We start from the raw sequence: 22,723 nt of genomic DNA on the forward strand, positions 1-22,723 counted from the left end.
GTTGATGACCAGTGCTTTTATCATTTTAAGTTATGATTTAACTCTAAGTCTGAGTTTTGATTAATGTGGCAGCACAAAAAACAAAAACGGGGACACTGAAAAGTGATGCACAGCTGGGACCTGAGTGCTTGTTGATGTCGGGTGTACTGGGCCAACATATTATTTCTTCTGTTGAAGGTAGTCCTAAGGGAAGCAGTGTGTGAGGTGACATTTGATGTGCTATTTGAAGTCGGTGGTGATGTGTGAAGACTTTTTGTGTAGAGGAAGTCAAGGAAGATATTTATCTCAACAAATGCTCTTTTCAATGTGTTTTGTTTTAGTGTTACCATCTCTTGTGTTTTGCCTTGATGACCCACAATGTAATAAAGATGATATGACTTCCATCACAACTAATATCTGCAGTTTAATATGAGATAATAAGTTGGCTGCAGACTGTATATCAAGGTCATGTTTGCCATGGGGAGGACCCAGTGCTCTTAGCTGTGAGCAGCCGTGATGGGATACTATATTAAGACGCTGCTAAAATAACTTAACATCAGCACAGGCAGACACAAACCATCAAAGGTATAGCCTACTTTACTCGTAGTTTGCAGTATTTAGCTACACAAGGTGAAGCTAGATATGTCATATCTGTGTGAGTTTGTATGTGCTGAAGCTTTGATTTGACATTCTCCCTCAGTGATGGCTGCGTGTATCTTTCTCTCCCTGCGTAGTCTGTTTTGAGGTATTAGATGGCAACTCTTGCTAAACACAGTTACCTAATTGATTGGCAAAATGAATTTGTTTCATTTCTTTCTGATTATGCTTTCATAAACTCATCAAATGATGTATCAAACTGTAAGTTTAGTTACTGGAGGTCACTCTCCTGCAGTCCTGGTGTTCACCACATCAGTGTTCATGCTGCTGGTCCAATATGCAGTCCAATACTGCAGCCTTTTGACAGGGAGCGCGCTTCCAAATTTACCCTGCCGCTGCGCTCGCTCCCCTTGCCTTAAAAAACCTCGTGCACGGCTGAAGGTCACTTAAACACAAAAGGCTTTCAGCGCTGCGGTCCAATATAGCGCATGCGCGCTGCCGGAGGACTGCTTCGCAGACTGCAATATGGCGAGAATGCCTGCCAGCGGAGACACGGAGCAGGAGCAGATGAGCTGCCCCGAGAGGAGCAGGGAAGAGGAATATGAGGAGGGAGATGAAGATGAGATACAGGAGGTCCAGATCACCGGGGAGGAAGAGGACGAGGAGTCCGACAGAGATGGTGTGGAGCTGGAGTGGGAGTCTGGGGACACAGTGCTGCTGGACTCCAGCGGTTCTAGCGCGGAGATACAGGCAGTCGTTATGCGGAGTATGGACCGAGGAGAGGATGAGGGGGAGGCGGACCCTTTCAGCAGCAGCATGCCCGCTGGGCTGGAGGCTCACCTAGAGGGAGACATTCAGCGGACAGAGCGGAACAGGCTGAGTGAGAACACGCGTCTGGCCACCCGGTATGCGGTGAGGATCTTTCGGGAGTACCTGAGTGAGAAAGCCCAAAGTCCAGACTTTGAAACTCTGGATAAGGAGTCGCTGTGCGCGGTTCTGCGCTCCTTTTACGCGGGGGCGCGCTCCAAAAGTGGACAGTTGTACAGCAAGTCGTCCCTCATCAGCATCCGGAGCTCCCTGAACCGGTACCTGAACGAGCCACCCTACTGCCGCACATTGGACCTCACCAAGGACCCCGAGCTGCGCAGCGCCAACCTGACCCTGGCCGCGGTCATCCGGCGGCTGGAGGAGCAGGGCGCCGGTCCCGTGGTGCAGAAACAAGCCATCACGCGATCGGACCTGCGGAAACTGTACGACTCCTCCGTGTTCAACACCGACACACCTTTCGGGCTGCTCAACAAAGTCTGGTTCGAGACCTGCATGTATTTCTGCACCCGGGGCCGGGAGAACCAGCGGGAGTTGGAGGAGGACTCGTTCGGTCTGGCGGTGGATGAGGACGGGAGGAAGTTTGTGTATTTTAAAGCTCTCGGGCCGTACCACAAGTCCCGCTCCGCCGCCTGGACCAGGAAGCGTCCGGACTCAGACGAGGACACTCTGCCCCGGATGTACGAGACCGGCTCGGAGCAGTGTCCGTACGCCAGCTTCGTCCGGTACGTGTCCAAGCGGAACCCGCTGTGCAGGGCGTACTTCCAGCGGCCCCGGGACCACTGCTGCGCGAGTGACATGACGTGGTATGAGAACAAAGCTATCGGTAAGAACTTGTTGGGCACAAGGATGCAGATGATGTCGCGCGCCGCCAAACTCTCAAAGACCTACACCAACCACTGCATCGGCGCCGTCTCCATAGCAACGCTGAACAGCATCGTTGGCGCCACGAGCTCCAGGCCGACGACGACGCTTTACGTTGCCTCGGAAACGGTCAACGGTCACGCGCAGTCCGACATCCAGCTCGTGATCCCGTACCTCCGCCTGGTGACTGACTGTGAAGATGTGAAGCCGCTTAGTGGGGCAGGTGCAACGATAAACACATCAAACACGATGGATAGGGTCCGCGAGGAGGACTCGGGGGCTCCACACGCCAAGAGGCTGTGCGTGCGCCCCGGGACTCGTGCGGAGACGCCGATGAAGAGGAATGAGAGTGAGTCGGATTCCCTTGATCCTCCGCAGCCCGGTGCGCGGTCCCCCTCGGCGCCCACACAGGTAACAGAGGACACGTGACCTCTCTCGCATCAGCACCGCATGTCTCCTGTTTGTGTGCACATAGATTCTGTTTTTACAAACTGAGCTCATGACGCCCCCCCCCCCACACGCGCACCCTCTGTTCAAGAGGACGTGTTCTCTGTGAATTACGTGCACGTGTGTAATGAATGACAGTGTGCTCAACATGAAAGTGTTATAGAATAAGAGGGACCAAACAGCTTGGATACGATTTTTTAAAAGGACACTATTTGTTTCAGTTTGCGCATTGGCACAATGGTTGTGACCAGGGCAGGGGTGGAAGAATAATTGTTTTACTTCAGTAAAAGTATCAAAACCCAAATACAAAAATACTTCATGAAAAGTAAAAGTCCTTCATTCAAAATGTAGTAGCCTCTAAATATTGGTGTAGCCTATTTAAAGTCACATCTGCAGTGGGGCATGTAGAAATGAATACACAAATTATATTTGTAAAATCTATTAAAAACTGTAATGTAAAAATATTATATATAAGTACAAAAGTTCCTCAAATGTTTACTTTAGTGCAGCATTTGAGTACAAACACTACATTCCACCACTGATCTGACCACAAGTGCTGGTGATGATTCCTGCATTTTAAAAATGTTTACATTTAGCGTTTATAGCCCATATGGGAACGTTTTGAAAAAAAGTTCCTAAAATAATGAGCTCAAAAACACTTAAGCTTCCATAAAGCTCTCTTTGGGTTTGTCCCGGTTTGCCCCAGGTGACACCGCTCATTTTACAGAGACATTTGATCCATTGTTATTGATAACATTTCTCTAACTGCAGCATATCCTTATTGAAGTTGCACTAATCCTTATATTGATATGTGCAGTCTTATGGAGTGACAGTCTGTAGAGAAGTGTGACGCTTTATTTACAGTATTTTCCAATACTTTGGTGTTATACTCTAAAGTGATGCTGTTGGATGACTGTTCTAAAGTGAGTATGGATATCCGGTCCCTGTTGAAGTTTGACTACACTCATTTTACCCCACGTGTGCTTGGTGTCCCAGGACAGCCGTGGCAGCAGCAGCAGCAGTGTGTGCAGTCAGCAGCGGCTCTCCGTGTCTCCTCTTGGCTCAGCCGGCATCCCCACAGCAGCCCAGCTCACCAAAACAAACGCACCTGTCCACATCGATGTGGGGGGACACATGTACACCAGCAGCCTGGCCACCCTTACAAAGTACCCTGGGTCACGGTGAGAACACCCATCCTCTACTGTTCACATAAGCTTATATCAAGGTGTTTGGTATTGTCACCATCATTTGTCCATTAATAAACATTCCTGTTATGCTGTGTTCTAAGACAAACCAAAAATAATAACACTCACTCACCCAATCCAAAAACTAGGGCGCTGAGCTTTGTCGTGCCATCAAGTTTAAAGTCTGGAACTGCTCCATACCATGAAATCTGAAAGCGAAATTACAGTGAGAGCACACTGGGGAATGTTCTGAGTATATTGAAACATCGTCTGTTTGACAACTGAAACACTACAATAGGAAACTTCATTTGAGTGTTGAGAACAAAACAAACACATTGTCTTAGTAGCTCTTGACATCATACTGGATGACATCACAGTTTGACTCTTACTTTTCAGATTTCTGGCTTGAGGGAGTAGCTCATATTTACAAGTTGTATTGATTCTTAGACTATGGATATTACATATAGGAAAGCATAAGATCTAAACATTAAGCTGCTGGCCACATATCTTAGGTCATCTGTGGCTACAAGACATGAAAGGCTCCCCAACATTTGGTTAGTTTTCGCCTATGTTACCACAGCATGGTACGGCTCTACTGGATTCTGATTTCCTCAGAATTTCCTTTTCCTTTATGATAGAATCGCCTCAGTGTAGTTTAGGTGTGATAATTAGTGGTTTGGCAGAGCGACACTGCTTGGAACTTTTATGTAAATGTAAGACTAGCTGGATTCTCTCTTCTACCAAAATACAGTAAAATAAAAGCTCTGCAATTAGTCATTTGTAAGGCATCGTGTACGACCTCGATATTTTAGCTGGAAAACATTTGTTGTATATCTGGGATGAGAAAAGAAAAGAAAACGCAATTGCTATTGACGGTAGTTGCTAATTAAAAACATTGGGTATGTAACTGAGGTCTTGTTGCGTGCTAGCTCAAATTCTCTCTGACCAATCAGGGATCTGCAGTTCTTTTCACTTAGCCATTTAAAATCCACTCAGGTCATTTGCAACATCAGCAGATGTGTTACTTAAAAAGGTACTATCCACAGTGGAAAAACCAAAAGAGCAAGCCAAGTGGAGAGGATGGGTACCGTGCAGTGGACACACCTTTGGAAGAAGAGTTCTCCGTTTCATCTGTTTCTTCTGGCAGGATCGGGCGTCTGTTTGATGGCACGGAGCCCATAGTGTTGGACAGTCTGAAGCAGCACTACTTCATCGACCGGGACGGCCCCATGTTCCGCTTCATCCTCAACTTCCTCCGGACCGCAAAACTCCTCATCCCTGATGACTTCAAAGTGAGTGTCTGTCTAGAGCTGTGATCAGGTACTCCCACAGTTTATCACCGCAGTGTCTGAACAGGGAGACCAAGAGACTGAGGTGTCCAGACAGGAGGAAGAGTTAACTATGGTCACACGTTAAGAGGAGTTACAGAAACCATCCTTAGAGTGTATGATGTTGTAGTTACCACAATGGCTCAGAACTTTTCAGGCATCCTGTCTATCACAATGTTGTAATGTCGGTCACTGAACAGGGCACAGCACTTTGAACTAAGAAGCATGCTTTTGTTAGATGTAAGTCGTATGATTTCCTTACTGTAGTTCCTTTCAATATGCGATGGAATGAAATGAAAATGGACAATTTTGAATCATCATTTTATCGTCACACAAGTGCAAAGTTAAATTTAGTGCATTTAACCCATGCTAGTTACCGTAGGTGCAGTGGGCATCTATTATATATAGAGCGCCCTGGAAGCAGTGTGGGGGTCCGGTCAGGGACTTGAACCAACGACACTCCCAATGCCAAGCCAAGCATGCACTAAGATCCAACAGCTCACAACAGAGTCAAGACCAGAGCCCAGCTGGCTTTAGGCTTAATTTGATCACAAATGATGAACTATGCTCATTATTATTATCATTACTATGCTATTACCCAAAGCTCCTTTGGGTAGACTGACGGCAAATGAGCTGGGGCTCAGTCCCTAATGCAGCAGACACAGGTTCAAATCCGGCCTGCAGCCCCGTTACCCTTCATCCTCTCTATCGTTACATATTAAAGGCTGAACTGGACTTTAAAATGGTCTATTTGATTAACAGTCACATTTGGTAATTATTATGATCAAAATATTGAACCCTCAAATATAATGAAAAGGGTTAATTATGACCGTGTCCTTTCTCATTTACGATGATGAATACTCAGTTAAATGTATTGTTTAGATTAGCAATTTCGAAAAACAGACAGGAGTACCAGCAGGAAGCTTATCAATGAGCATTAGTGGGCAGAGAGTGTGAAAATGGCAGCCACAGACTGTTTTTGTCAGAGCATTTGATTTATTGGTTGCTGTCAGTGTTAAGAGGCAAGGCAAGGCAAGTTTATTTATATAGCACCTTTAGATTTACAAAAATGAAAGACATTCAGACAAAGGCATTTAAAAACAGTAAAAGATAATAAAAGAAACATTAAAAGAAAAAATACATGAATAAAAAGTACATGAATAAAAAGTTACAGTGCAGTTTAAGATATGAATAGTTCACACAGAAGTTCCACTTTACTGATGAACACAACTGCTCAGTTTCAATTAAAAGCAGCGACAAAAAGATAAGTCTTCAGCCTGGATTTAAAAGTAGTCAGAGTTGCAGCGGACCTGCAGTTTTCTGGGAGTTTGTTCCAAATATTTGGAGCATAATAACTGAACGCTGCTTCTCCATGTTTAGTTCTGACTCTGGGGACAGAAAGCTGACCAGTCCCTGAAGACCTGAGAGTTCTGGATCGTTCATAATTTAGCAGGAAGTCAGAAATGTATTTTGGGCCTGTTATGGAAATCTAGGACCCAACACGGCTGGAGAGTACAAGTCAAAGTGATCAAAACAAATAAATGGTGAATCAGACAGAGCTTGTCTTTGTAGTTATTTATTTGAAGCTTCAAATACATGAGATACAATAAAAATAGACACAGGTCTCACAGAGCATAGAATAGTCTGCGTGAGTGTGCCACCATACAATGTGGTAGTAAAGCTTATATAGGAAATGAGTGGGAACGTGAGAAATCTGTCTTCACACGGTCACATTGTTATTAGACACCTGTCCTTGAGCGGTAGATAGCATAACGGTTCTCAGAGTAGGGAAGTTCTTGTGTGACTGTGTGTGAGTCTCCCAGTAGCCAAAGCAGCTCTGTGGCCTTGAAGCACTTGGGAATAAACCCAAAGTAGAGTAGAAAGAAAGAAAACAGTACATCTCAGGAAATGAGAAGAATTTGGTTTAAGCATATAAGGATATAATAACAATTTCCACTACAGGCCTAAACCATTCATAGCTTTATAAACCAGCAGCAGTATTTTGAAATCTATTCTTTGACACACAGGAAGCCAGTGTAAAGACTTCAGAACAGGAGTGATGTGATCCACTTTCTTAGTGTTAGTGAGGACTCGAGCAGCGGCGTTCTGAATCAGCTGCAGCTTTCTAATATATTTTTTAGTGAGACCTGTAAAGACACCATTACAGTAGTCGAGTCTACTGAAGATAAAAGCATGGACAAGTTGTTCCAAATCCTGCTGTGACATTAGTCTTTTAATCCTAGATATGTGCTTTAGGTGATAGTAGGCTGATTTAGTAATTGTTTTAATGTGACTGTTGAAACTCAGGTCAGAGTCCATGACTACACCTAGATTTCTAGCATTATCTGTTGTTTTGAACATTGCAGGCTGAAGCTCAGCGCTAACTTTTATACGTTCTGCCTTGGCAGTGGCGTTGCTATATGTGCAAAAGTGGTGGGGCACAACAAACTTAGATGTCTATATATAAGCTTCTGCAGAGAGGTTCATGGCTGGTGAGGCACTGGCACTGACTCTTCAGGTTTACAAATATTATATTTTGACCTAAATCAAAATATAATATTATTTTCAAAAGCTTTTTTTGTCTGATGCTTCAATTAATTTTAACAGACAGTTCAACAGAAGGATACCCAAAAAATGTAATTTTATCATTTACATTTTTATCATTTAAATTTTGAATTGTTCTCTCTTAGTAAGATCCCATTTTCAATAAAATTGCGATCTCACCTTGACTTGAAGATGAAGTCCATTTGCCTATCCTTCAGGACAAAAATCTCTATTACTTTTTTGTAAAAGTCCTCCCTATATTCTTGTAGTTTCAAAAGTCTATCATAAATCTAATTGATAGATTTATGATTCGAAAAGGATAAAAGTAGGATATTATCCGGCTGAACAAGACATGCATTTATCTAACAGCTACGTTTCCCACAGATCTTATTTTGAGCTATTTTCTAAAATCCCATGGAGAAATCACATTGCTTTTTTGTGGAGGGAAGCCATGCGCAGCTTACTTCCTGGTTTTAGGACGCGACTCTCTCCTCCTCTTCACACACCACACTTTTCGCGGCACACGTACTTACAGCCAATCAGCTCTGAATTATGTGAGATGACGTATCGTGGGGATGGCAGCTCTATGCCCCTATGGTCATTATTTTTTGCCACACACATTAAATAGGAAAATACTTTGAGCATGCGCAGTGTAGCTTTTACACTCACCGTTCACTTAGACAGTGAGAAGGAGGGGCAGGATCGGGTTTTGTCCCACATGGCTCTAAACAGCTCAATAGGCACACACTGTAGACACTAATTAGAAGAACACATACTAAAACAGCAATGTACAGACAAATCAGATGATTAAACATGATCTTAAAATATATTTTATATATATTTTTTGCATTTTGTTGTAATCATTATTTTAATACTTTCTGCTGACACTAGGTGGGGCACCTGCCCCTAATGACCAGTCACCACTGTGCCTTGGCCACAAAGACCATTACCTCAGTTTTGTCTTTGTTTAATTGGAGAAAGTTCTGACACATCCAGTCATTGATTTGTTCAATGCACTTACTCAGTGTTTTAACTGGAGAATAGTCTCCTGGTGAAATGGTTATGTAAATGTGTGTGTCATCCGCATAGCTATGGTAACTTATTTTGTTGTTTTTCATTATCTGAGCCAGTGGTAGCATGTATATGTTAAAAAGAAGAGGCCCCAAGATGGAGCCTTGAGGAACCCCACATGTCATATTTGTCAACTCAGATTTGTATTTACCTATAGATACAAAGTTGTTTCTGTCCTTTAAGTAGGATTCAAACCAATTTAGAACTGTTTCCGAAAGTTCCACCAAGTTTTCTAGTCGGTCTAGTACTATGTTGTGGTCAACAGTGTCCAACGCAGCACTGAGATCTAATAATACTAACACTGAAGTTCTGCCACTGTATTTAAGTGGATGTCATTGAAGACCTTTCCAAGAGCAGTCTCAGTGCTGTGGTTTGGATTAAATCCTGACAGGAACACATCAAAACAGCTATTTAAATGCAAGAAATTACTCAACTGTTGAAAGACTACTTTTTCAATGATTTTACCTAGAAATGGGAGGTTTGATATGGGCCTGTAATTGTTCATTACTGAATGGTCTAGATTATGCTTTGTTAAGAGCGGTTTAATGACTGCAGTTTTCAGGGCCTGTGGAAAAACACCTGAGTGAAGAGATTTGTTTACTATATGAAGTAGATCTGAGGCCATGCAAGGCAAAACATTTTTGAAAAACCCTGTTGGAATAATATCAAGGCAGCAGGAGGAGGATTTCAGAAGTTGTATAATGTCCTCCAAGTTTTTATCATTAATCTGATGGAATTGTGTCATGGTGTTTGAATTGATTTTAAGTGGACACAGAGACAAAACATTTGCTGTACCTGATGCAGAGGCAAGAAGAAGGAGGCAAATTCATTGCACGCCCTGGTGGATAGAAATTCAGAGGCTACTACTGACACTGTTAGTTAGTTAGTCTGTCGACGGTAGCGAACAAGGCACGTGCGTTGTTTTTGTTTTTGGCAATGATATCAGAGAAGAAAGACTGTCGGGCAAATTTCAATTCCAAATTATAAAGGCCGATAGTTGTTAAACACACTATCAGTCAGGTTTTTTGTAACAAGCTGTGGCTGACATGGAATCACTTCTAAATTTGATAAACTCACACAAACCTTTGAGCGCTTCCTGTTTCTAAGCTGATTCACCGCTCTTAATCTATTACCTATCAACACAGATATTGGCAAAGCTACTGGCAGGCAGGGCCCCGGCATGTCCTGGAAAGAGTTGAGAGTGCCATACGCCCTTGAGCCTGGACCCAGCATATATCAGTCAGTGTTTGCGTTTTTTTACACACACATCCTTATCAGGCTTCGGAGACAGCAGTCTTGAAGGGGGGGGGAGGACATTTTGGTCCGGATGATTGTGGTAGGCATGGTGACGGGGGTGTTGGTGCGCGTCCAGGGGGAGGAGGTGGTTGACGTAGGCACGGTGACGGAGACGGGGGAGGTGGTGCGCGTCTCTGCTTCGGTGATTTTGGTGGGCGTCGTTGAGGAGCGGGGGTAAAGGACATGCTGCCAGCCCTGCGTATCGCCTTAGTTTGGTTATTGAACTCCAGGAAGGAATCAGTGCCAACCCTCTGTATCTCCTTCATGTGTTCAGCGATCTCCAGGAGGGTGGGCGAGGGTGAACGGAGAGTAGAGAGAGCTGTGGGGTGAAGGAAGAGTATCCTCAGAGGTGATAGGGGGGGTGAAGGGCGGTGGAGACCCCTCCATTTGTCTCCCATAATCAAGACATTCCTCAGGCGGGTGCAGTGATAGATTTTCAAGGTTTTCTGAGCGATGTGTTGTGTCTTTCTCTTGTTTTGATTCCTCTTGTTGCTTGTCCTTGGCAGAGGGAACAGATTGATGATGCAGGCAGTTGAATATGTTAGAGATAAACAATTTCACTCCTGACTTGTTCAGGCAAACTCCATTTGCCTTACAAAGATGACCCATTTTTTTAAATATGAAAGAAAAATTTCGAAAATGTATTACCCGCTGTACACTGAAAAACGTTTTGCTGCTGCCCCCCTTCGCAGCATAACATTGTTAGCTTCCTTTGGGTAACACTGCCTATAGAGTTGTACATCAAACAACTTTAAAACACCCAAACTATTCTTCTAATGTATGTGTTTGTGGGCTTGTGCTTCTTTGTTGTTTGTTTATCTCCTAGCTTGTTTTCTTTCTTTGTTGTGTATATCTCTCAGCTTGTCTTCACCTATTGTATGTGTGTTTTCTGTGTGTGTGTGTGTTTGCAGGAATACTCACTGCTTTATGAAGAGGCCAGCTTCTTCCAGCTGACTCCTCTGCAGGCTGCTCTGGAGCGCTGGAGGATGGAGCAGGACTGTGCGGGTGTGTCCCCGCAGTGTGAGTGTGTGGTGATTCATGTGGCTCCAGAGCTCGGTGAGAGGATCAGCGTGAGTGCCCGCCGTGCCACCATCGAGGAGGTCTTTCCTGAAGTCAGAGACGCCATGTCCAGTTCCGGAAACACCAGCTGGAGCCAGGAGTCCACACACATCGCTCGCTTCCCACTCAACGGATACTGCCACCTCAACTCTGTCCAGGTACTGGCTTAGTTTCTTTGTGGGTTTTCTTTTACTTTCTGTGAGCCACTAATGGCATACAACAACAATAACTGATATTATAGGCCCTGCTTTAAAAAATGTGCTTTTGGCTCTCACCAGCGTGACCATTTATAAAACTACAATAGTGATAAATAACAAAAGCAACCATGGATGAATTTTGTCATGTATATATCAAGAATAAGATTAATTTCCAAGTTACTGTGGAACATGTAACTAATGATCTTTCGCATGCACTGTAACTCTATAAAGATTTCCAATTATTAAACAGAAAACATAAATGATTTAAACTGTCTGAGAAACTTACTTACATGCCAATCTTTTTTTTTAATTGTCATGACCGTACTATTAACTATTTATTGATAATATCCAATAATGTAAGCTATTTTACATTCAGGATTTCTCATGTGCATCTAGTTTTACCAGACATAAATTGAAATTGTTTTCATAACTCTATTGTAGCACTGTGGAGCTGTATAATCTTGTCTCTTCATTAGCTTAAAGTCAGCCCGTTCCTTTCCCGGAAAGGACAAATCAAACTGTAGGGACTTTTACGTACATCAATGGACAATTTAGTTCTCAGCTGGAAAGGGAGGGGTATTCACTTGTTTGCAATCTACAACCTCAACACTAGATGGCACTATACGTAAATACTACACACTGCTCTCTTAATTATTTGTTTCTATAAAATACATTACGTCTTGATTTGAAAAAAAATTATTGTACATTTTACTTCTCATCTCTCAAATAATGAACAACGCCTTTACTGAGTCACATTCGTGTTTTTACATTTGTTATGTTGCAGCCCTTTGCTAGAATTAATCAATCTATACGCAAAAACGCATATTGACAAAGCAAAACAATGTAATACATTTGGTATATATATTCTAAGGAACACTGAAACATCGACATAAGCATTAACTACTTAATTGAAGCACCTTACCAGTGATGATAGCCTCCAGTCTGGATTCCATTCTTCTCTGCAGATCGTCTCCAGCTTTGTCACATTGAATCGGTTTTTCATTAATTAAATTACAAATCAATATTCAGTCAAAAAGTCGTGAATGAAAACGTTGACAATGAGCCGATGAATTCCAAAAGTGGAGATGAATTGACACATTTCATTGCTGTATGTCTGTGTCGCTTTGTCTCAAGGGAAATACAAGTGAGACAGAGAGAGCCAGAGCAGCTCCTGAGGGCAGACTGAGATAATGTCACCATGCTGTACCCTTCAGGAGGGAGGGGAGGGAGAGGCAAACTAATGGACTGCTCCTGAATGTTGGCGTTTCAGGCCACAGGCTGGTGGATTTCACCCAGATAGCATGAAGAGTGACCCTCTTTCTCAGCTATGATCAACACATTTAAACACACACACACACATCAATGCAGGCGTCACCAGGTAAATCACAGTTACACATTAATCATAGAATGTTTTTCTTCTTTTGCATTTACACTGACCACATGTAACTGGCAATATCATTTTAGGGTATCACAATTCCTCTTCTGGAGTAAATGTATTAATTTGACTGTCCACCAGTTGAAGACAGTGCAATGTACTTTAAGAATGAAATACAAATGAAGAAAACATTTTGACCAATTTCTACAATGTGCAAAGCTCTCAGAAATGGTTGGAAGTGAGAATACACAACCAAATAGCCTACCAAAGAACAAGCTATTTTTGTTGCTGCTTTTCCTTCCTGTATTTGGTGGTGTTTCCTATCTTTGTTTCATTGTCTGTAGGCTATGTATGTTTATCCCCTGCCTTTATCCATTTACACCAACTAGCTCACAGCTTAGAAGGTATTCATCTTAATAAATAAGGACGCTGACAACATAAAAGTTCTCTTTCGGGACTCAAATTGACTAGAGTTGATGAGCTCTATTCTGGTGCAGGGGCAACAATCTGTTAAAGGGGCCATATTTGTATTTGGTGCCTCTACTGTGACATGTTTACATGCTTTAATGTTCAAAAAGCTCTTTATTTCTCTCGTACTGCCTGTGCTGCAGCACCTCTTTTCACCCTCTGCCTGAAACCAAAGCTCAGTCTGCTCTGACTGGTTAACTGGTCAGCTATGTTGTGATTGGTCGACCACTTCTTGGTGAGAAACACCCCCTTTCTCAATGTCGAGTATACCTGCTGCAGAGCCACTATTTCAAGTATACTACGCCATCGAGTGGCGCCGAATGCATGTTAAATGCCCAGCATTCGGCGCCACTCGATGGCGTAGTATATGAAATAGTGGCTCTGCAGCAGCTCTAGTCGACATTGAGAAACGGTCCTCAAACAAGCCTACTGTCTGGTTCCTCAGGCTCTCTGCATCAGCTGTGTTAAGAGATGAGCTCCTTTTCACTTCTGAATATGCATAAAGCAAAGTCATGAACACCTTCTTCTTCTTCTGATGATACAGTTAATACAGAGGTTCAGAGAGCCGAAAGGACATCATCTCACCTGTAGATATGTTTCTGGTGTCATACTCTCTCTTCAGAAGACAATAACTTGTATCTTGGAGAAGAATGTTTTTTGTGCTTCGGATGAGTAAAGTAGAAGGTCAATACTTTGTCAATGTGGAGATAGCTTCCCATTAACCTGTTTGAGATCTCTTACCTAAGCTTTGTGTTTCGGTTCATTGCTCCAAGAGTTTCTATCACAAAGAAGTACATTAACACCAATCACATCATTAAAAAGGCAGCGCTAAGACTGCTCCTTTTTCACTTTTATGAAGCAATCTTGTTACAGATGGGCATCTGTTTAATGCCCGTTATATAGTGACGCCTGTTGGCGCTTTGGTGAACTGCATGCTGACACAGGCTTACACTTTGATGTACTATATGCGCAGACGCTGGAGGGTACATGTGATGGAGTTGTGAGTTACTAAAATAAAGCTGCAGACTGAAACAAATCCCTCATCTACTAAAGAGTTCAGACGGTCAAACTAAGAAGGAACGTACTCAGAGACACAAACGCCTCCAACATCATTGGCTGTGAGTCTGTGCCCATGCCGCATTGCCTCAGTTGATTCAACTAGCAACTGCCGTGGCATCATTTGGATAATCTGCTGCAATGTTACCAGAGTTGCATTCATTTTCCCGCCAATATCTTGTATTTATGATGGGAGAGTGGCACCACTGCGCAAAGTCTTCTTCAGCACATCCCAAAGATCCTCAATGGAGCTCAGGTCTGGACTCTGTGGTGGCCAATCCATGTGTGTAAAGGATGTCTCACGCTCATTTACAATGTGAGCCCGATGAATCCTGGCATTGTCAACGATGAATATGCCCGTGCCAATCAGGGAAGAAAAACTCCATTGATGGAAAGACAGGAGAGGTTTCTCAATACTCTAATTTCCCCTCCTCAACTCCTATCCTCGACTCCTATCCTCGAGACTTAGTCCCGCCTACAGGAGAGTGAAAGACTGAGGAGGGGAACCGAGGAGAGAGGAGGGGAAGCAGCAGGCGGTTAGAGAAATGAGAACTCCTCTCCTCTGAGCGGTCATTTTAAAGAGACGTCCATTAATGATGACAGGAGGCACAGCAGCCCTCTGTCTGATGGACAGATGTTTTCATGACGACTTATATATTTACTTTTAATTCATTCACAGTGCGGTATAATGAGACAATAACAGGCTACAGATGCGGACATATACACACATTTATATAAATATATACCATTTCAGAATCAAACAAGTATGAGAGCACTCTCATAATAACACAATCAGAGACTGGATATATCCCCCCCCCCCCCTCTCTCTGGTAGCTGAAATGGGGAATTGAAATTACGGGCCAACAGTTGTATTTACAAGTATTAAAAGTAAGCATAGGACACCAAACCAACTGAGACCCGTCTGTCCGCCGCATCTATAGGCACTGTACCACACACACACACACCCCCCCCCCCCACACACACACAGCTCCTAAAGCATAATAAGGCTACAGCTGTTGTGTATTTTATTATGTGAAGCACTAAATGGTCTTAGAAAAATATCGACTCTTTGTTAGTAGATATCTACTAAACTACAGCATACAAATACAGAGAGTAATGTAGGCCTGCTATACTGAGTGATACATATTTTACACACTGCTCTGCTTTCTGCACGGACCTCACAGCTCACATCGCCTCGCGATGAAAGCAGTTTCTAAAATAATATCCAGGGGACGCATGCAGAGCTGTCATTGGCTGAGATAAGTCCGGCCGTGCGTAACGCCTCCACCGTTTCCGGAAATGCATCCGCGAAGGACATGGAGGAGGACCCATCAGTGTCTCCTCGATCATAGCTCCTCTAGAGAGCCTCCTCAATGCTCGGTCCACGATGTGCATTTAGAAATTAGATGTCCTTCAACATGGCACGCTGAAATCCATTTCCGGGTCACTACCGGAGGAGTCGAGGAGGGGAAATTAGAGTATTGAGAAACCTCTCTGGCCATTCAGTAACCTTATTCGTTGGGAACATAACGTTGCTGAGCCTAGACCTGACCAACTGCAGCAACCCCAGATCATAACACTGCCCCCCAGGCTTGTACGGTAAGCACTAGGCATGATGGGTGCACCACTTCATCCGCCTCTCTGCTTACCCTGATGCGCCCATCTATGCATATAGAGGCCACTAAAGTGGGAACATTTGTAAAATCTTCACAAAGTGCCTTCATATTGATGTACGAAATGTTGAACAAGCTCTCCATCTTGTTTCTGGATGAAGTGTGTAAATGTGCTGCTCTGCTTTGTGTGCCTGCAGGTGTTGGAGCGGTTGCAGCAGAGAGGGTTCTGGATCACAGGGTCATGTGGCGGTGGAGTGGACTCATCCCAGTTTAGTGAATACATTCTACGGAGGGAGGGCCAAGGCAGCCGACACCCCCCCAACCTCATACAAATAAAACATGAACTCACAGACTGAGTAAGAAACTCCAGCAACTGTTTATCACAGCAAGAGCCGATTCACTTCAGCATGACAGAGAAAAAAACACTATATTGGAATATTTACCGCTGCACTGAAAACAGGCTGTATGGGTGACTGAGATTCAAGTCTTTTTTGATACTACTTAGCACATGAATTAGACGGTAGTATTATTACAGTATAAAATAGATTCATCGGCGCAGGGGAACAGTGGGAAAGGTGACATAGCATTAGCATTTATATTGAAATGAAATGGAGGCTAGCACTGTAGATTATATATTTGATCAATGTATATGTCATTTTATATTGTGATATAGTATATTTCCAGGGAATCAAATTGAAAAAACATTGATAGATAACAATGAGAGGCTCATGACTGTTTTTGTTTTATTCATCAAATAAATACCTGAAAATCAGGGCACTTCATCACATTGATGCAAAAAACATGTACATTCGTCCTGCTATAGAACAGTCCTGCTCAGAGATTTAGACATCGCCCACATTTCCCCCAGCAGTTGTTAAAGATAGACCTATCAAGTTATAAACATTTGGAAAAATAGAAAGTACAGTATGTATATTAACTGTGATTTTGACCAAACCTATTCATATTGTCCATGGTCTCAGACCACATGCTAAACACACATGCACTTTCATATCATGCTTATGTTTACAGCATGATGCAAAAATACACTCTTTGGAAATGACTGGTGGCTACAGCTCATCAAATTAGTGCATGTTTTTTTAGGGCTTACAACGCATTAAAGAGGCCCGCTTATTTTTCCGGTTCCCTGCCGAAACGCCTAGATTTGACTCGTTTATTTCCGTATTATAATGACATCACTAAGATACTCCCGCCTCTATTGGCTAGTGCTCTAACACAGTGCTTCTCAAAGTGTGGTCCGCGGACCACTGGTGGTCCGTAAGCGCCCCCTAGTGGTGAGTATATAGGTGAAATTTCACATTTGAAATTAATTAATTGACGTTTTCCGCACTCTCGTGCGAATAATTCCGCAATGGAGCAAGCTTAAGTTTAACGTTCAATTGCATCATATAGCCCAGCGCAACACCTTCATCACACATGTTGCCACTTCTTTGTACCAGTTTCAGGCGATTTGTAATCTGTTCTAGAAAAACGATGTGTTTTTGGATATTTGTGGAGTTAGGTGATCCGCGAGTGTTTTTTTATTGGTTAAGTGGTCCTTGGTATGAAAAAGTTTGAGAAACACTGCTCTAACACACTGTACATGGTAAGCTAAAGGGCTGGATGTTTTCGAAACATCTCTAAGTGGTGACCAATCACAAGAGAGCTGGCCAGTTAACCAATCAGAGCAGGCTGGGCTCTGGTTTCAGACAGAGGGTGAAAAGAGGTGCTGCAGCACAGGCAGTATGAGAAAAATAAAGCGCTTTTTGAACGTTGAAGCATCGAAACATGTCACATTAGAGGAACAAAATACAAATATGAACCTAAAAATAGAAGAATTTTTTTATGTTTATGTAAGAATGTTAAAGGTGGCTCGAGATACACTTTGTGTTATATTCCATGGAATGCTCTTAACATCCCGATAGCAATGAATATCTTAAATGCTTTGACAAAAAATCCATAAAAACATTTCATCTGTGGAAGCCATGGCGCAGTAAAAAGCACGACCAATCATTTTAGCCGGGCCGGCTAAAATAACTGGATGGCCTACCTGCCTGTCAGCCTTCCATCTGTGCACAAACTTATCTCGTGCCCTCATTGGTCATGTGCACGTTCGTTTGTGTTGGAGGAGGGGCTCTGTAAGGAAGTGGCAGATCTTTCCCGGCTGTGTATTTTCAAATTCTAGCGCACTCGAGCTGGTTTCTCCAAAATTACCTACCCCACCTTTAAGATACCTTTTTTCTAGTATATTGTGACTTAAAAAGTCTGACAGATTAATACTCATATTGGATTTTTCTGAAACTGTTCACCAAGGAGAAGATTATCATATCAATAATTTGTTTAATGTCAAAGATGTACATACTATCCTGCTGATAGGGCTTTTCATTTAGGAAGCTAACACAATTACAAAGTTTAAAGGATCTGTTGCTGTTCAGACTTGGATCACAGGTCTACAAATACAGTCTTAACCATTTCATAGCCAAGGCTATTTGTTATTATGCACTGTATATGTTGTATAGGTACTGCATATGTTCAAGGCAACTGTGTATAAATCATGAGGTAGAGCCTTGCATGTACCGTTGCATTATGGTGTACTACTTGCAGAGACCATCATGTACTTTATCATAAAGCAAATCCAAAGTGTTTGCATTTGGTAAAGTACACTTTTAGAGCACAACAGATTTATTTTATTTGTGACTTCCTGTAATATTTTTTATAATAAAATAATAGCAGAAGAATAATATACACAGAAAGGATTTGACTGTTTTTCAACCCAAAATGGCACATTTTTACAAATTCTAATTGGAAACGATGGTCTTTAGGAACAGAAACCCAGGCCAGCATTGTTAATATATATCATGTTTTCTCTGTTTTGCATAATTCTTGTGAGAACATTTTATGATGAATAAACTGGAAGTCATATCTGAAGCGCTTTGCAGTCTGCTTTGTTCTTTTGGCCAGGAGTTAAGAGAAGACGGATATCAATATTGCGTCTTGTTTTTCAGGTTAGACAAAAGCAAAAACACATATACCATGTTAATAGCAAAATCTAGAAAATATGGAGGTTGCATTTTCAAACTTTGAATAGAGACAAGCGAGCCATTTCAATTTCAAAAATATACATGTTATAGGAAATATATAACAGGAGACTGTCTAACTCATGTGTAACTCCTACATCGTTTTTTTCTTACTATTGTGGAGCTCCTCTAACTCAAAACAACCGATGATGATACAGATAACAGGATGTGATGAATTCAAAAAAATGTTTAATGGTCAAACAATACATGAAAAACAAAAATTCAACTGAGAATACTTCTACTTTTTCAACACTGTTCATAGAACACTTAACAGTAGTGTTTCCTAGAAGCTCTTGTCTTATTAACTCATCTTTTTAAATCATACTCATAGATTAATTAACAACAAAAGCAAATAAGTGCCGAAGAGGAGAAGCTGCTTTCCAACACTCCAGCACTACGTTCTGAACAACGTATTACAAAAATAAATAGATAACAAACAGAAATATATTAATCCAGGTTGCAAACAACTAACTAAGACTTACTGTGGATAATAATGAAAGCAATTCAATTATCACCTGTAGCAAATCAGAGCATGGCTTTGTACAGGGTGAGAGAATGGCGGAGGAAGCGATCCTGCTCCATACACAGCAGCAGGTCCCTCAGCATGACCCGGGACACTCTCTGTGCACACTGCCTGGGCAGCACAGCACCTGCCACACACACACGTAGAAATATGAGAGGGTTTTTCAGATATATTTGTATACAAATAACGATAGTCTTCATTATCATAAAGTAGCCCTGCACAGTGAAGCTACTGTTATTATGGCCAGGGTTTTGACACATTTTCATGTGCTGTGTTATATAGGCTTGTGTTTGGTCTGCAAAGGCTACAATCCCCAAAGTTCACTCCAAAGGGAGTTTCTCTCCGCCCCCTGCCTGAAACACCTCAATTGGACTCCTTCGTTTGATTCCATAACATATTGAAGTCACTATGTAACACTTGCACTTCTATTGGCTAGCGCTCCAAACACATTGTACTTGATAGGATACGGGCGGGACATCTCCAAGTGGTTAACCCAATCAGAGCAGACTGGGCTCTGGTTTCAGACAGAGGGTGAAAATAGGTGCTGCAGCACAGGCGGTATGAGAAACATAAAGAGCTCTTTGAGACATGTCACAGGAGAGGCTCAACATACAAACATGAGCCATGAGTTGATCCAAATGAATGACCTTTTCAACATAAATGAATATGAGTTAAGCCATTCTAAAATGATGAATAACATAAAACATTGTTCTTTCCCACGTGAAAAGTGATAAAGTTATATTACAATTTATGTTTTTACTAAGGCTGTACCAAAAAGCTGACATTCTAATCAGATGAATTCTTTATCGTAAATGAAGATTTTGTTCTGGCTGTGATTAGCATTGTATTGAGGATTATTACATGTTGAGGGTGATGTCATACATTTGACAAATAATACATTGAAATTCCTCATTTTTGAAAAGCCTTAACCAAAATTAAATGTTAAAATAAGTGAACATTTTGTACAGCCCTGTATCAGTAGCCCAATAACACGTTCCAACCGGTTCTCCACCCGAGCTCCATGCGTGAGAGTATCTGAGAGAATAGAGCTTCCTCTCCACTCACAGGAGCATCCCTCCTCCACCCGCCCCTGCATCAGTGTGAGCTGAGGTAAAGCCCGTTGCAGAGGTAGAGGGAAGCCCTGCGGCGGGTGAGAGGCGGCAGGCAGCCGGTTCCCGCTGGGTAATGGAGTTCAAAGGCAGCAGGAAGCATGTGCAGCTAACAGAGCGGTCCTCGTCTCTAAACCTACAGCAAGCAGGGCTCAACTTAAACGCACAGAGGTAAAGACTCAATGAGCTAAACTCACAGTCTCACTGATGCTGACTGTGGAGAGCTGCGGGCTTCCTGTGTGTCTGCCTGGACTCTATAGCACCTCGTTCCATCATCTTCTTCTTCGATATATCATTTGGCAAGTCTTCTGTTGGTCTTCATTCATTAGAATTCCACATCTAAACTGGTTAAGCTACGTAAGTGTTGGAGGTTGTCTTAGTGCATCAGACAAGCAGTCAGTGCCTCTGCACCAGGAACAGCAAATGTGTTGTCTCTGTGTCCACTTAACATCAATCAGACATGACACAATTCCATCAGATTAATGATAAAAACATAGAGGGACCATTATTCAACTTCTGAAATCCTCCTCCTGCTGCCTTGATATTATTCCAACAGGATTTTTCAAAGATGTTTTGCCTTGCATGGCCGTCAGAACTACTTCATATAGTAAACCAAAATCTCTTCACTCAGGTATTTTTCCACAGGCCCTGAAAACTGCAGTCATTAAACCGCTCTTAAAAAGAATAATCTAGATGCTTCAGTAATGAACAATTACAGGCCCATATCAAACCTCCCATTTCTAGGTAAAATCATTGAAAAAGTGTGTTTTTCAACAGTTGAGTAATTTCTTGCATTTAAATAGTTGTTTCGATGTGTTCCAGTCAGGCTTTCGTCCAAACCACAGCACTGAGACTGCTCTTGTAAAGGTCTTTAATGACATCCACTTAAACACAGACAGTGGCAGAACTTCAGTGTTAGTATTATTAGATCTCAGTGCTGCGTTTGACACTGTTGACCACAGCATATTACTAGACCGACTGGAAAACTGGATGGGACTTTCGGAAACAGTTCTAAATTGGTTTGAATCCTACTTAAAGGATAGAAACAACTTTGTTTCTCTAGGTACATACACATCTGAGTTGACAAATATGACATGTGGGGTTCCTCAAGGCTCCATCTTGGGGCCTCTTCTTTTTAACATCTACATGCTACCACTGGCTCAGATAATGAAGAACAACAACATAAGTTACCATAGCTATGCAGATGACACACAAATGTACGTAACAATTTCACCAGGAGACTATGCTCCAATTCAAACACTGAGTAAGTGCATTGAACAAATCAATGACTGGATATGTCAGAACTTTCTCCAATTAAACAAAGATAAAACTGAGGTAATGGTTTTTGGAGCCAAGGCAGAACGTTTAAAAGTTAGCGCTGAGCTTCAGTCTGCAATGTTCAAACCAACAGATAAAGCCAAAAATCTAGGTGTAGTCATAGACTCTGACCTGAGTTTCAACAGTCACATTAAAACAGTTACTAAATTAGCCTACTATCACCTAAAGAATATATCTAGGATTAAAAGACTAATGTCACAGCGGGATTTGGAAAAACTTGTCCATGCCTTTATCTTCAGTAGACTCGACTAAAAAATCTATTAGAAAGCTGCAGCTGATTCAGAACGCCGCTGCTCGAGTCCTCACTAACAGTAAGAAAGTGGATCACATCACTCCAGTTCTGAAGTCTTTACACTGGCTTCCTGTGTGTCAAAGAATAGATTTCAAAATATTGCTGCTGGTTTATAAAGCACTGAATGGTTTAGGCCCAAAATACATTACTGACCTCCTGCTAAATTATGAACCATCCAGATCTCTCAGGTCTTCAGGGACTGGTCAGCTTTCTGTCCCCAGAGTCAGAACTAAACATGGTAAAGCAGCATTCAGTTATTATGCTCCAAATATCTGGAACAAACTCCCAGAAACCTGCAGGTCCGCTGCAACTCTGACTACTTTTAAATCCAGGCTGAAGACTTTTCTTTTTGTCGCTGCTTTTAATTGAACTATTCATATCTTAAACTGCACTGTAACTTTTATCCATGTATTTTTCCTTTTAATGTTTTTTAATGCTTAATGTCTTTCATTTTTTGTAAAGTACTTTGAATTGCCTTGCGTTG

The 22,723-nt window shown here is 42.3% G+C and overlaps 1 protein-coding gene across 1 annotated transcript; it reads left to right on the top strand.

The window, feature by feature from the left end:
• Positions 1-1,128: 1,128 nt before the first annotated feature.
• On the top strand, positions 1,129-17,517 carry LOC117445018 (uncharacterized). The gene is made up of 5 exons (XM_034080412.2): positions 1,129-2,676; positions 3,709-3,893; positions 5,044-5,188; positions 11,047-11,352; positions 16,101-17,517. Exons 1-5 carry the CDS (start codon positions 1,144-1,146, stop codon positions 16,257-16,259), a joined length of 2,328 nt encoding a protein of 775 aa, XP_033936303.2. The 5' UTR covers positions 1,129-1,143; the 3' UTR covers positions 16,260-17,517.
• Positions 17,518-22,723: the final 5,206 nt, after the last annotated feature.

The sequence above is a fragment of the Pseudochaenichthys georgianus genome, chromosome 4 (assembly GCF_902827115.2).
Source record: "Pseudochaenichthys georgianus chromosome 4, fPseGeo1.2, whole genome shotgun sequence".
NCBI classification, from domain to species: Eukaryota; Metazoa; Chordata; class Actinopteri; order Perciformes; family Channichthyidae; genus Pseudochaenichthys; species Pseudochaenichthys georgianus.